At 41.9% G+C, this 13778-nt stretch overlaps 2 protein-coding genes across 2 annotated transcripts; both read right to left on the bottom strand.

Moving 5' to 3' along the window:
- Positions 1-762: 762 nt before the first annotated feature.
- LOC117732109 (zona pellucida sperm-binding protein 4-like) lies at positions 763-2567 on the bottom strand (the record flags this gene model as incomplete). Its single annotated transcript, XM_034534792.1, is given in 9 exon segments — positions 763-854; positions 936-1011; positions 1094-1241; positions 1426-1618; positions 1689-1849; positions 1934-2031; positions 2118-2302; positions 2403-2513; positions 2516-2567. Coding segments are annotated over 9 exon segments (1116 nt in total), but the record flags the coding sequence as incomplete, so codon positions are not given.
- Positions 2568-10433: 7866 nt separating this feature from the next.
- On the bottom strand, positions 10434-12457 carry LOC117732037 (zona pellucida sperm-binding protein 4-like). The gene is given in 10 exon segments (XM_034534643.1): positions 10434-10484; positions 10486-10526; positions 10608-10683; positions 10766-10913; positions 11098-11290; positions 11366-11526; positions 11611-11708; positions 11795-11979; positions 12080-12190; positions 12193-12457. Coding segments are annotated over 10 exon segments (1329 nt in total).
- Between the last annotated feature and the right edge of the window lie 1321 nt (positions 12458-13778).

Raw genomic sequence — 13778 nt, 5'->3', positions numbered from 1 at the left:
CTGGAATTCCATAATTATACACACCTCTAATTACCGTGTAAGTCCTGTGGCTGACTATGTTTCTGCTGTTTGGGGTTTCCGTGACCACACAAGTTGTAACACTGTGCATCACAGAGCTATTTGATCCTTCTTGGGAGTTTACACATCGACTTCTGATTTGGCCATTAGTGGGGATATTGTAAAGGACAGTAAAAGGACTTCAGTTTATCTTGATTTCTTTTGCCTGGATAACTGGGAACAACTTGAGTTGCGCTTCAGTAAAGGAATCTTTTTTGATTTGCCCGGCCTGGGAAAGAAGGCAGAATGTTTTGTATAAGATATAGCGGTGAAGTAACCTGTACATTTCTAATTGAGTGAAACTATATGAAATGTGTCCACTGCAGCTAACTTTTGGTGTCTTATAGACCCATGAGGGTTGAGCACTTTATGTGCTTGACACGAAAATAGTTTCTATTTATAGAAATGTTTGTTGTATTTTGTTTTGTTTCAAAAGAACCATGAATTATTACTGCCAGTGGAACCTGTTTGTTAGAACATCACTAACAATTAATAGTACAAAAAGTTGTATGCACACAAGTTATCAAAGTATTTACAGCAAATCAAAGCCAATATATTTTAATACAATTGTGTCGACAATATTTTTGGGGATCAATTTCATTCTTCCTGCAGCACACTTTTTGCAATCATTACAATATACAGTATGTAATATGCAAATCTTTTACTTCATGATCTTGGCCAAATTCTTGAGTTCCACACTGCTGTTTACTCCGCGGAGGCACCCATGCTCACTGGTCCTACAGAAACCACAACCTTTGCCTCAGAACTTGTCTGGTCCACAGCCATGACATCTCTCTCTACAAACAGACAAACAAACAGGGTCAGATTTGAGTGCATATTGCTCCTTTCATTCTGCAGATTATAAATTCATCTCTTACTTTTTCTGTAGCATATTGGTTCACAGGACCGGCCTCCTGTAGTAGTACACACAGCTGTACTGCAGTGAATGTACACCTGAACAAAGAAAACCATGTAAGCAGAGCAATACAAACATATTTTGTTGAATCAGTTTATCATCAGTGGATTAAATTGTTACCTGTTCCCTCATGGGTGTAACTGAAGTGGGGTCAACGAAGGTAAACATTTTGAAAATGAAACGTCTGTAGTGATTTGGGAAGTCCAGACCAGAGAAGGCACCGACTGGAACCAGTGAGGACAAGTAGTTATCATTCCTGCATGGACACCTGGATGAAAAGAAAACGGCATGAAGACAACTCCTCTGTAATTCAATTCAAAAAGGAAGTCAGTGTTTTCATAGCATTAATTTCTCTATCACTAATCCTAATGATTAGAAGTATAAACTCTGACAAAAATGATTGATTATGTTGTCATAAACAGGACAGTGTGTTAAATTGGTGTTTTAAATACCCGTCTGTCAGAATGTCCCACTGGGGCAGACTGTGAGGGTTGGGCTTTGTGGTTGCCCAACAGCGACCAAGAGTCAGGACAAGGTTGGGATCTGTCTTCTCAAGGAGTTGAACCTCCACGTACACAGGGTCCCTCAGTACTTTGCGTACGGGATAGTCAGCCTCCGTGTAGTACGAATCATAGGCCACATCCACTGTGAGAGCAGGGACCAGTTAGCATGACAGCCATCTACAAACACAGCAGCTTCGCCGACATTCACTTACCTTCATTACAACCCTTTGAAATACACTGTCCATTTCCCAACCTCAGTTCTACTCTGATGGGTCCCAGCTCAGCAACTGATAGAGGAGTAATTCCTAATGGTAGTACTTCTACAACCACAGTTTGAATAGTGGTGCCGATGTACCGACACTGGAAGAGCAATCTGAAAAGAGAAAACTGGCATTATGTTGCTTGGTCAGATCCTTTTTTAGATATTACAAAATAACTTTAAAAAAGCATCACCTACTCATAGTGGCTGTCCCTGGTAATGACTCCACGACGCCCGGTTTCCACTTCATATGAGGAGAACATTTTGTTCTCATAGATTATAACACCAGGCTCCTCCTAGAAAATGTAAAAGAAAATGGCATAATTGGGTAAAAATGTAACTTTTTTAAATGGTGGATAAGTTGAGAAACTCAAGGTCTTACCAAAACAATGGTGCCACATGAGGTAACAGGAAAGTTATAGATGGCAAAGTCTGAATTAGAGTCAACATGTGTACAGCCTGAAGCTTTGCTCAACAGTAATATTGACTCAAGGTCAATGTTGGGCACAGTGGCATCTCTCGCCACTACGACAATGAACTGGCCGTCCTTGGTGCACTGAACGGTCACTGGTGGCATAAAAACAAGCATTGACAGGTTAAATATGTAGAACACCTTATTTGCGTCCTCCATTACGGTCCATTGCTTGACATTCTTTTCAAAACTCACCTGCCTTTCCATAATAGCACTGTCCACCATCAGAGCAGCAGTTGATGGCATTGCAGTTTTCAGTAGAGATATCAGGAAGTCCACATGGGATCCTCGTGTTTTTCGCCACATCACAACTCTCGGCAGGAGGATGCTTTGTGAAAAAGGTTTTGATTGGCGTCTGTGAGTTTGTTGGTTTCTGCTGCGCCTGATCAAAGTGAGGCTTTAAGTGGCCGTGGTGATGGTGATGGCCGTGGAAATGGCCGTGGAGATGGTGATGCCCGTGGTGATGGTGATGCCCGTGGTGATGGTGATGGCCGTGATGATGCCCGTGGTGATGGTGATGGCCGTGATGATGGCCGTGGTGATGGTGATGGCCGTGGTGATGGCCGGGGCCGTAGCCGGGGCCGTAGCCGAGTCGTGCAGCGCCAGGTGATAGACCACTTTGTTGTGGAGGGAATGGTGATTGAGGTAGTGGAAGGCCAGGTAGTCGAGGGGCAACTTGTGGAGGGGCTGGTCGAGTTTCAGGTAGTTGAGGGGCAGCTTGTTGAGTGTCAGGTAGTGGAAAGCCAGGGCGTGGAAGGCCTACTTGTGGAGGGGCAGCTTGTGGAAAGCCAGGTAGTGGAAAGCCAGGTAGTGGAGAGGCAGGGCGTGGAAGGCCTACTTGTGGAGGGGCAGCTTGTGGAAAGCCAGGTAGTGGAAAGCCAGGGCGTGGAAGGCCTACTTGTGGAGGGGCAGCTTGTGGAAAGCCAGGTAGTGGAAAGCCAGGGCGTGGAAGGCCTACTTGTGGAGGGGCAGCTTGTGGAAAGCCAGGTAGTGGAAAGCCAGGTAGTGGAGAGGCAGCTTGTTGAGTATCAGGTAGTGGAAAGCCAGGGCGTGGAAGGCCTACTTGTGGAGGGGCAGCTTGTGGAAAGCCAGGTAGTGGAAAGCCAGGGCGTGGAAGGCCTACTTGTGGAGGGGCAGCTTGTGGAAAGCCAGGTAGTGGAAAGCCAGGTAGTGGAGAGGCAGCTTGTTGAGTATCAGGTAGTGGAAAGCCAGGGCGTGGAAGGCCTACTTGTGGAGGGGCAGCTTGTGGAAAGCCAGGTAGTGGAGAGGCAGCTTGTGGAGGGGCAGCTGGTCGAGTGTCAGGTCGTGGAGGGGAAGCTGGTCGAGTGTCAGGTCGTGGAGGGGAAGCTGGTCGAGTGTCAGGTCGTGGAGGGGACTTTATGGAAGGACTCAACAACCCTTGTTCCTGAGCTTCTACCTCTGTCCCAGCTAAGCATGCTAGCAGTGCTAGTGCCACTAAAGAGGTGACACCCCAGTGCTTCGCCATGGTTCAACAGCCGTTTGACCTGGACAGTACCCAAGTGTACAACTTAAGGTGTATATGCTGCCACATTTATACGTGACTAGGCTTGATGGTTTTAAAAACCCCTCCTCTGAGGCAAAATAACCACCAATTACATCTTCCCATCTGTTCAATAGCCACTTAAAAGCTTCAAGGGGTATTATGTCATGTTTTTTAAATATTATTCAGGGACAGGATTTGGTTTGGCAACTTCACAACATCAGACACGTGTCCTATTAGATCAGGTCACCTTTTTTTAAGGTCTTTGTGACCTCAAGAGTTATGTGTCCCCAAATGTTTATTTTTTTGTGCACAATGGCAAACATATTGATCTTTTCTCTGGATCTGGAACAAAGTTTGTCATATATGCCTTATGAACACATTATTTTAAACATAAACATGTAACAGTTTCCTAAATAGAGGAGCTTTGAATCAAGACAAATAGACAAACATGCTTTGAAGGTAATTGTGAGTCAAAATACATCTTTCAAACTAGGAAGAATTTTCTAGATGTATTATATAATACATACATACAGTATTACATAACTATTGTAGCTTGGGAGGTAACAGATGAAAATGGTCTTTTATTATTTAGTTTTAATAACTGGTGTGGTGGCAAATTTAGCTGTTGAGTCTTTTTAAGCTGAAATGACAAATATCGTAAAACAAAACTTGTCAATTAAATATTTTATTCTTGCAAGAAGAGGAATAGTTATACAAAAGGAGTCTGTAGAAGTGAGCACTAAAGAGAAGAAGTCCCACAGAGTTGTGTAGGGAGTGACCAGGGTGTGGGCTGTATTGGAACATGATGCTTTAGGCAGTGGCAGAGAAATCATAAAGATGTATACATCCTACCCTTAACATATGACCTGTCCACATAAGTAATTTATTACTTAACAACATGTGGTACTTTATTAATTAACAACAGGAAAAAGGGTGTGAAAGCTACTTAGGTAGCTGCTGCATGACCCACGAGTAACCCAATGCAGGCATTGATAATATGAACAATAACAGCTTGTATACCAGTTCACTGAGATAAGAATATAAAACACAACTAAGAATATAAAATTGCCATTACATTCCTCCCTTTTGATCATACATTTGATCAACATAAACAAAGCATTTGTTAAGTCAAACACAACAATTCAAGTTTGAGCTGTATTGTTATCAACCAAATTGGTGTGACAATTATGCAGGGTAGGAATAGTAAACAACACATTGTTCATTTTAGGCCACATAGTCTGACTTCTCGAAATGGGTGCAATGGGCGTGGTCGCTTCATCGTTGGCTGTCGTCAGTGACTAGGTTATTCCAGAGTTGCTTGTATGGTTTATGTGTTATTCAACGGTGCAACAGAAGTGACGCTTGGTTTATGCTTCTTATTGTGTTGAGTCAGTAGGTGCCTGTGTGGGTGCACTCACGTTTTCACCTGAGTCAGTGAGTGAGTCTGTAGGTGCAGGAACTTTTTTACCTTCGGATGGTGTTGGCACAATGAAATCCATCATCATATGTTCAAAAGGGTCTTGTCAGAGGTGGGTGTGCTGCCTGTTAGGAGACTTTAACTGGTCTGCCTACATTGTGCGTTGCACAGGTGACGCAAAATCACGAACAACGCCAAATCGCTACTGTAAATGGTGACTGTTTTACCGTCTGCAGCTTTACATCCTTCTGTTAGAGCGACCAATTGGGCTGCCTGTGTAGAGAAATGGTGAGGAAGAGAACCAGAAACGAGGTTGGCAAAACCAACATGATTAGTCCTGTTGATGAGCCTTGTGATGCGGACCCATCAACATAGAGAATGAGATCAGGGTTAGACAAAGGAGTTTCAGAGAGGTCTGTGCGAGGAGTGCATAGAACATTGTAGTATTGACAAACAGTTGTGCTCCTTGCCATCCTCAGGTCCTGGAAGAAGAGATGCAGGGTTAAGAACATTAATAGTTACATTTAGTATCAAGTGTCAAGCAAGATGATGTGATAACGGAGCCATCTTTCTGCCGATAAGTGTGATGTTTTCGGTTCAAGGACAATGAGCGACACTGCATGAGGCACGAGTAAAGTTACATGTGCATGACCAATAATATCTCTGGAGCAGACCTGGGCACTGTACGGCTCCCGGGCCACACCCGGCCCTTTGGCTGTTGCTGACCGGCCCGGTCAATGGGACATTAGGAATAAAACGTAAATAAGTGTACATCATGCACGGAATACAGCTGCATTGCTTTCATTTTGAAGGTGAATGCTGCTGTTTTTTTTCTCAATGTATGTAGTACGTTGGTGAATGTGTGCGAGCAGCAGCATCACTGCAATGTGTTGGCGAGCTGAGCTTACGGGAGAAGTGATGTAGCTGTTAGCCGTCAAAAATGTATCAAATAGATTAGTTTGGGGAGGGAACCAGTGGTCTCCGGAGACTGCTGGGGCTCATTTGCAACCTTACATGACTGATTATTACTTTTTAAATGTTTTTTTTTACAGTCATGCTTTCCTCTTTAGTTACCGATTGTATTGTAGCTATGGTGTGTTGCAACAAGCATGCAAGCATCTAAACTGAGTAAAGAAGAAACCTTGTTTAATGTAGCACTGAAATGAGCAGTTGATTATTCGAGTTGTTGATGGATAGACAATTAAACACCAGCAACAACAACTTCAATTATTGATTAATCATCCATCCATCCATCCATTATCACCCGCTTATCCGGGGTCGGGTCGCGGTGGCAGCAGGTTCAGCAGGCCGACCCAGGCTTCCCTCTCACCCGCAGCACTTTCCAGCTCATTCTGGGGGATCCTGAGGCGTTTCAAGGCCAGCCGGGAGATATAATCCCTCCAGCGTGTCCTCGGTCTTCCCCGGGGCCTCCTACCAGTTTAATCATGAAAGTCATTATTCAATCAAAAGTACGAAACATTTCCAGCTTCTCAAATGTGAGGATTTTAAATTTTCTTCATTTTTTATATTATTGTAAATTGAATATTGTTTAATTTTGGTTTACATTTTTCACTGACATTATTCAATTCATTAAAAAAAATGGACAGTTTAGCAGAATCTTGTGGAAGGACAAGAATGACAACTCACGCAAGCTCTTTCATAATTTTATTGCTCAGAGCTGTCAATCATGTTATCAGCTGGTCTCCTCAATCCAATAAGCAAAACGAAACAATTACACGGTTAGCCTATCATCTCTTACTGCTGTCTCTTTTAAATATGATCTACCTTCAGTACGTTTATGTTGCTGTTCTCTCCGCCCAGTCTTCACAGATTCATCAGCTTCATCAACTCATCATTATATCAGCCTCATCAGCACCACCACCAGGTCTGGACTCCACGGGACCAAATATCAAAAGCTAAAATCCCCAAAAAGACCTTCAAAAGTGTCGAAGACACTAAAGACCTGAAGCCCAAAAACCTCAAGAGCCTTTCGGCCCTGATTCTTTGTTATTTACTTATCTTTTTCCATTCAGTCAACACAGAAGCACATATGATTACATATTGATAAATTATAGAAAAACCCATTAAGGCTGTCATCATAATGTTGACACTAAATATATGAGATTTGTAAAGAATATATTGATACCAAACCACTCTTGAGCTCAATATAAGGTAAATTACACTTTAAGATAACACTTCCTATATGGCTATAGGTAACAAGAGTCATGTTTCATATTTGTCAGTGTAACGTGAAAACCACAATATGCCTAAAATAATCCAATGTGATCACAGAATGTTGCTGGTGCGCTCTTCAGGGTCTCACTCCTCAGGAAGTAGAGGCGTTGAATAGCATCAAAATGAATCTGCAGTACCACAGTTTCACGATTTGTTTCAATTAATTAATTGGTGAATATGTTATTTAACTAGAAGAATGGAGACATCGGTTGTGGGAGTGGTGTGTCTCAGACATTTTCGGTGGATACCTCAACAATAGTTTTTGTGACGTGTGACAGTTTATTGAAGAAAAGTAAATCCACTCAAACTGAAGATAGAGTCAGTCCTCTCTCCAACCATGAAAACTTCACTGATGACAATCATTTGTGGACAGAAGAGTGCTGTGTTTATGAACAGCTCTTGTAAGCCAACGCTGTGATGATGTAAATCATGCGAGCAGATTAACTGCAGACCAAAGCATCAGAAGAATTGAGATACAGTAATACAAGTCAAATACAAGGATGTAATCACAATACAATGCCACCACTAGTTCTGAAGGTTTCTGCTTCTAGGGTAGTATTTAACTTGTGCTTAACATACAGAATTAGAAAATACCAAAAATGTTCTTTCTTTGCTAATCTAGACGTGTGCAGATCTCATTGGATAGAAGTACATGTGAGCTACTGCTCTTAGCTAATGAAGGTCATGACCTGCTGATGTAAATGTGTTAGTGACCGACATGTAACCTGGGGAACCCAATGGCCCTGTTAATCAGTTTAACAGGAACAGCAAACAACCTCAATAAATATATTGTTATTTATATAATCAGAATCAGCGTTAAGTGTGTACACATACAATGAATACGACTTATCTAAATATACATGCACACATATCGACATGTGGCTAAAAAAGGGCAACAATGCCAAACAATCATTTGAATACTTTAAACCATGCGAGACAGCTTAGAAATGTGAGAGTAGCTGTGCTCTCCATGTTTCAGTCTTATACAATAACTCATAGTCAACTCCGACCACGGTGTGCACACACAGCACAGTGCTACATCATTCTTTAGATCAAAGTGCCGACATTATGATGATGTGATTTTGACAGAGTGATGTTGAATGAGTATGAGAGTGACAGTGATGATGGTGCAGTGATGAAGAGTAATGAAGGTAAAAATGGGAAGCACAGGGAAGAATAAACCAACTGTCTTTAATTGTCATTATTTATTACCTTGTGATCAACACATACTCTTCCACTTAGGAATGGTTGGTTCTTAAATGACACAAATATATCAAGTAAATACATGATGTATATAACTAGGTTGCAAATGAACAATGAACATTAAATATCAGAGGAAATAAACGGCATTAAATATGCCTGTATCCAAAACCGAAATCAAAGACACAGGTAAATATAACTAATTGTATGGTTTAAATACACTTATACTGCCATCGACTGGTAGAAAGGGTAAACAACTTTATTCTGCATCTCCTCCTAAAGACTCTGCTCTGAGTTCACTCAAGAAACAGCCCAATACGGTGGAAAAATGCATGAGTGCTAACAGCAACAACTCTGCACACATACATGACTTTAACTATATTACCTGCCTACAATCATTCTATTGCCTTGGCTTTTATTTTGACAGACTCTTACTTCCGGGTCGCCTGCCTTGCTTTGCCTCTGTCTTCTAAAGAAAAAACAAAAGAAGGATTTTCAAAAAACAATATCAACTCGTTATTTGTGTTCGGTTCACTCGTATCTTCGTTTTTGGAAAACGACCGTGCTTTTCTGTTTTCGGGATGAAACTAAATCTTTTTTTGTTTTTGTCTTCGAAAGGAGAGGCAAAGCACGACAGGTAATCCGGAAGCAAGTATTTCAAAATAAAAGTCAAGGCAATAGAGTGACCGTATGCGTGAAATTCTGATCTACAGTCTATGATGCAAACACCATATCAGGGTAACGTTAGAAGAACATTTGATTAATTAATGTAAATACACTAACCAGGGCCGATGGGCGTGATTAATGATTTAACTCTTCAAACTAAAGCTTCTAATTTCGGGGTTAAAGATGATGATCAGATGGTGGTCGTGGTTGTTAGTGGTAATATTCGTGGTAAATCAAGACAAAAAACAATCAGTACATTTTAGACAAACAGAAGTTTAGCTGTTTTTAACTTCGGTTCAACAGTGCTATCATACACTGAACAGTATAAATTTCTTGGCATTACTCTTCACGAGCACATGACATTTAAAGAATTGGTGACTGTCCTCGCTCAGTCAGGAAGAGCACTGGGATCTGTACTGAACAAAGTTAAACAATGTGGTAATCTGGAATTCCATAATTATACACACCTCTAATTACCGTGTAAGTCCTGTGGCTGACTATGTTTCTGCTGTTTGGGGTTTCCGTGACCACACAAGTTAGTAACACTGTGCATCACAGAGCTATTTGATCCTTCTTGGGAGTTTACACATCGACTTCTGATTTGGCCATTAGTGGGGATATTGTAAAGGACAGTAAAAGGACTTCAGTTTATCTTGATTTCTTTGCCTGGATAACTGGGAACAACTTGAGTTGCGCTTCAGTAAAGGAATCTTTTTTGATTTGCCCGGCCTGGGAGAGAAGGCAGAATGTTTTGTATAAGATATAGCGGTGAAGTAACCTGTACATTTCTAATTGAGTGAAACTATATGAAATGTGTCCACTGCAGCTAACTTTTGGTGTCTTATAGACCCATGAGGGTTGAGCACTTTATGTGCTTGACACGAAAATAGTTTCTATTTATAGAAATGTTTGTGTATTTTGTTTTGTTTCAAAAGAACCATGAATTATTACTGCCAGTGGAACCTGTTTGTTAGAACATCACTAACAATTAATAGTACAAAAAGTTGTATGCACACAAGTTATCAAAGTATTTACAGCAAATCAAAGCCAATATATTTTAATACAATTGTGTCGACAATATTTTTAGGGATCAATTTCATTCTTCCTGCAGCACACTTTTTGCAATCATTACAATATACAGTATGTAATATGCAAATCTTTTACTTCATGATCTTGGCCAAATTCTTGAGTTCCACACTGCTGTTTACTCCGCGGAGGCACCCATGCTCACTGGTCCTACAGAAACCACAACCTTTAGCCTCAGAACTTGTCTGGTCCACAGCCATGACATCTCTCTCTACAAAACAGACAAACAAACAGGGTCAGATTTGAGTGCTATTGCTCCTTTCATTCTGCAGATTATAAATTCATCTCTTACTTTTTCTGTAGCATATTGGTTCACAGGACCGGCCTCCTGTAGTAGTACACACAGCTGTACTGCAGTGAATGTACACCTGAACAAAGAAAACCATGTAAGCAGAGCAATACAAACATATTTTGTTGAATCAGTTTATCATCAGTGGATAACATTTTTACCTGTTCCTTCATGGGTTGAGATGACGTGGGGTCAACGAAGGTAAACATTTTGAAAATGAAACGTCTGTAGTGACTTGGGCATAACAGACCAGAGAAGGCACCGACTGGAACCAGTGAGGACAAGTAGTTATCATTCCTGCATGGACACCTGGATGAAAAGAAAACGGCATGAAGACAACTCCTCTGTAATTCAATTCAAAAAGGAAGTCAGTGTTTTCATAGCATTAATTTCTCTATCACTAATCCTAATGATTAGAAGTATAAACTCTGACAAAAATGATTGATTATGTTGTCATAAACAGGACAGTGTGTTAAATTGGTGTTTTAAATACCCGTCTGTCAGAATGTCCCACTGGGGCAGACTGTGAGGGTTGGGCTTTGTGGTTGCCCAACAGCGACCAAGAGTCAGGACAAGGTTGGGATCTGTCTTCTCAAGGAGTTGAACCTCCACGTACACAGGGTCCCTCAGTACTTTGCGTACGGGATAGTCAGCCTCCGTGTAGTACGAATCATAGGCCACATCCACTGTGAGAGCAGGGACCAGTTAGCATGACAGCCATCTACAAACACAGCAGCTTGGCCAGGCCGACATTCACTTACCTTCATTACAACCCTTTGAAATACACTGTCCATTTCCCAACCTCAGTTCTACTCTGATGGGTCCCAGCTCAGCAACTGATAGAGGAGTAATTCCTAATGGTACTACTTCTACAACCACAGTTTGAACAGTTGTGCCGATGTACCGACACTGGAAGAGCAATCTGAAAAGAAAAAACTGGCATTATGTTGCTTGGTCAGATCTGTTATTTAGATATTACAAAATTACTTAAAAAAGCATCACCTACTCATAGTGGCTGTCCCTGGTAATGACTCCACGTGGCCCGGTTTCCAATTCATATGAGGAGAACATTTTGTTCTCATAGATTATAACACCAGGCTCCTCCTACAAAAGGTAAAAGAAAATGGCATAATTGGGTTAAAAATTTAACTTTTTTAACCGTGGAAGAGGTGAGAAACTCAAGGTCTTACCAAAACAACGGTGCCACATGTGGTAACAGGAAAGTTATAGATGGCAAAGTCTGAATTAGAGTCAACATGTGTACAGCCTGAAGCTTTGCTCAACAGTGAGATTGACTCGAGGTCAATGTTGGGCACAGTGGCATCTCTCGCCACTACGACAATGAACTGGCCGTCCTTGGTGCACTGAACGGTCACTGGTGGCATAAAAACAAGCATTGACAGGTTAAATATGTAGAACACCTTGTTTGCGTCCTCCATTACGGTCCATTGCTTGACATTCTTTTCAAAACTCACCTGCCTTTCCATAATAGCACTGTCCACCATCAGAGCAGCAGTTTATGGCATCGCATTTTTCAGTAGAGATATCAGGAAGTCCACATGGGATCCTCGTGTTTTTTGCCACATCACAACTGTCGGCAGGAGGATGCTTTGTGAAAATGGTTTTGCTCTGTGAGTTCTGCTGCTGCTGATCAAAGTAAGGATGGTGGTGATGTCCGTGGCGATGTCCGTGGCGATGTCTGTGGTGATGGCCGTGGTGATGTCCGTGGAGATGGAGGTGCCCGTGGTGATGGTGATGGCCGTGGTGATGGCCGTGGTGATGGCCGTGGTGATGATGATGGCCGTGGTGATGGCCGTGGTGATGGCCGTGGTGATGGCCGTGTCCGTGGCCATGGCCGAAGCCAATGGATGGTGATTGAGGTAGGTCAATGCCAGGTTCTTGAACTGCCTTTACGGAAGGACTCAACGACCCTTGTTCCTGAGCTTCTACCTCTGTCCCAGCTAAGCATGCTAGCAGTGCTAGTGCCACTAAAGAGGTGACACCCCAGTGCTTCACCATGGTTCAACAGCGGTTTGACCTGGATAGTACCCAAGTGTACAACTTAAGGTGTATATGCTGCCCCATTTATACGTGACTAGGCTTGATGGGTTTAAAAAAACCTCCTCTCTGCCAGAATAACCACCAATTACAGCTTCCCATCTTTTCAATAGCCACTTAAAAGCTTCAAGGGGTATTATGTCATGTTTTTTAATATTATTCAGGGATGATTTAGTTTGGCAACATCACAACATCAGACACGTGTCCTATCAGATCAGGTCACCTTTTTTAAAGGTCTTTGTGACCTTAAGAGTTATTTGTCCCCAAATGTATATTTTGCTTGTGCACAATGGCAAACATATTGATCTTTTCTCTGGATCTGGAACAAAGTTTGTCATATGTGCCTTATGAACACATTATTTTAACTATAACCGGATTACAGTTTCCTAAATAAAGGAGCTTTTAATCCACTGCAAGACAAATATGCTTTGAAGGTAAATGTGAGGCAAAATACATCTTTCAAACTAGGAAGACTTTTTTAGATGTATTATATAATACATACATACAGTATTACATACCTATTGTAGCTTGGGAGGTAACAGATGAAAAAGGGGAAGCTCTTTTATGATCTAGTTATAATAACTGGTGTGGTGGCAAATTTAGCTGTTGAGTCTTTTCAACCTAAAATGAAGAATATCGTAAAAAACAAAACTTTATTCTTGAAGAGAATGGTGAGGTTGGCAAAACCAACACGATTAGTTCCTGTTGATAGGTCTTATGATGCGGATCCATCAACATAGAGAATGAGATCAGGGTTAGACAAAGGAGTTTCAGAGAGGTCTGTGCGAGGAGTGCATAGAACATTGTAGTATTGACAAACAGTTGTGCTCCTTGCCATCCTCAGGTCCTGGAAGAAGAGATGCAGGGTTAAGAACATTAATAGTTACATTTAGTATCAAGTGTCAAGCAAGATGATGTGATAACGGAGCCATCTTTCTGCCGATAAGTGTGATGTTTTCGGTTCAAGGACAATGAGCGACACTGCATGAGGCACGAGTAAAGTTACATGTGCATGACCAATAATATCTCTGGAGCAGACCTGGGCACTGTACGGCTCCCGGGCCACACCCGGCCCTTTGGCTGTTGCTGACCGGCCCGGTCAATGGGACATTAGGA

This window comes from Cyclopterus lumpus, chromosome 6 (genome assembly GCF_009769545.1).
Source record: "Cyclopterus lumpus isolate fCycLum1 chromosome 6, fCycLum1.pri, whole genome shotgun sequence".
Lineage (NCBI taxonomy): Eukaryota > Metazoa > Chordata > Actinopteri > Perciformes > Cyclopteridae > Cyclopterus > Cyclopterus lumpus.
This window is presented reverse-complemented; position numbering and strand designations above follow the sequence as displayed.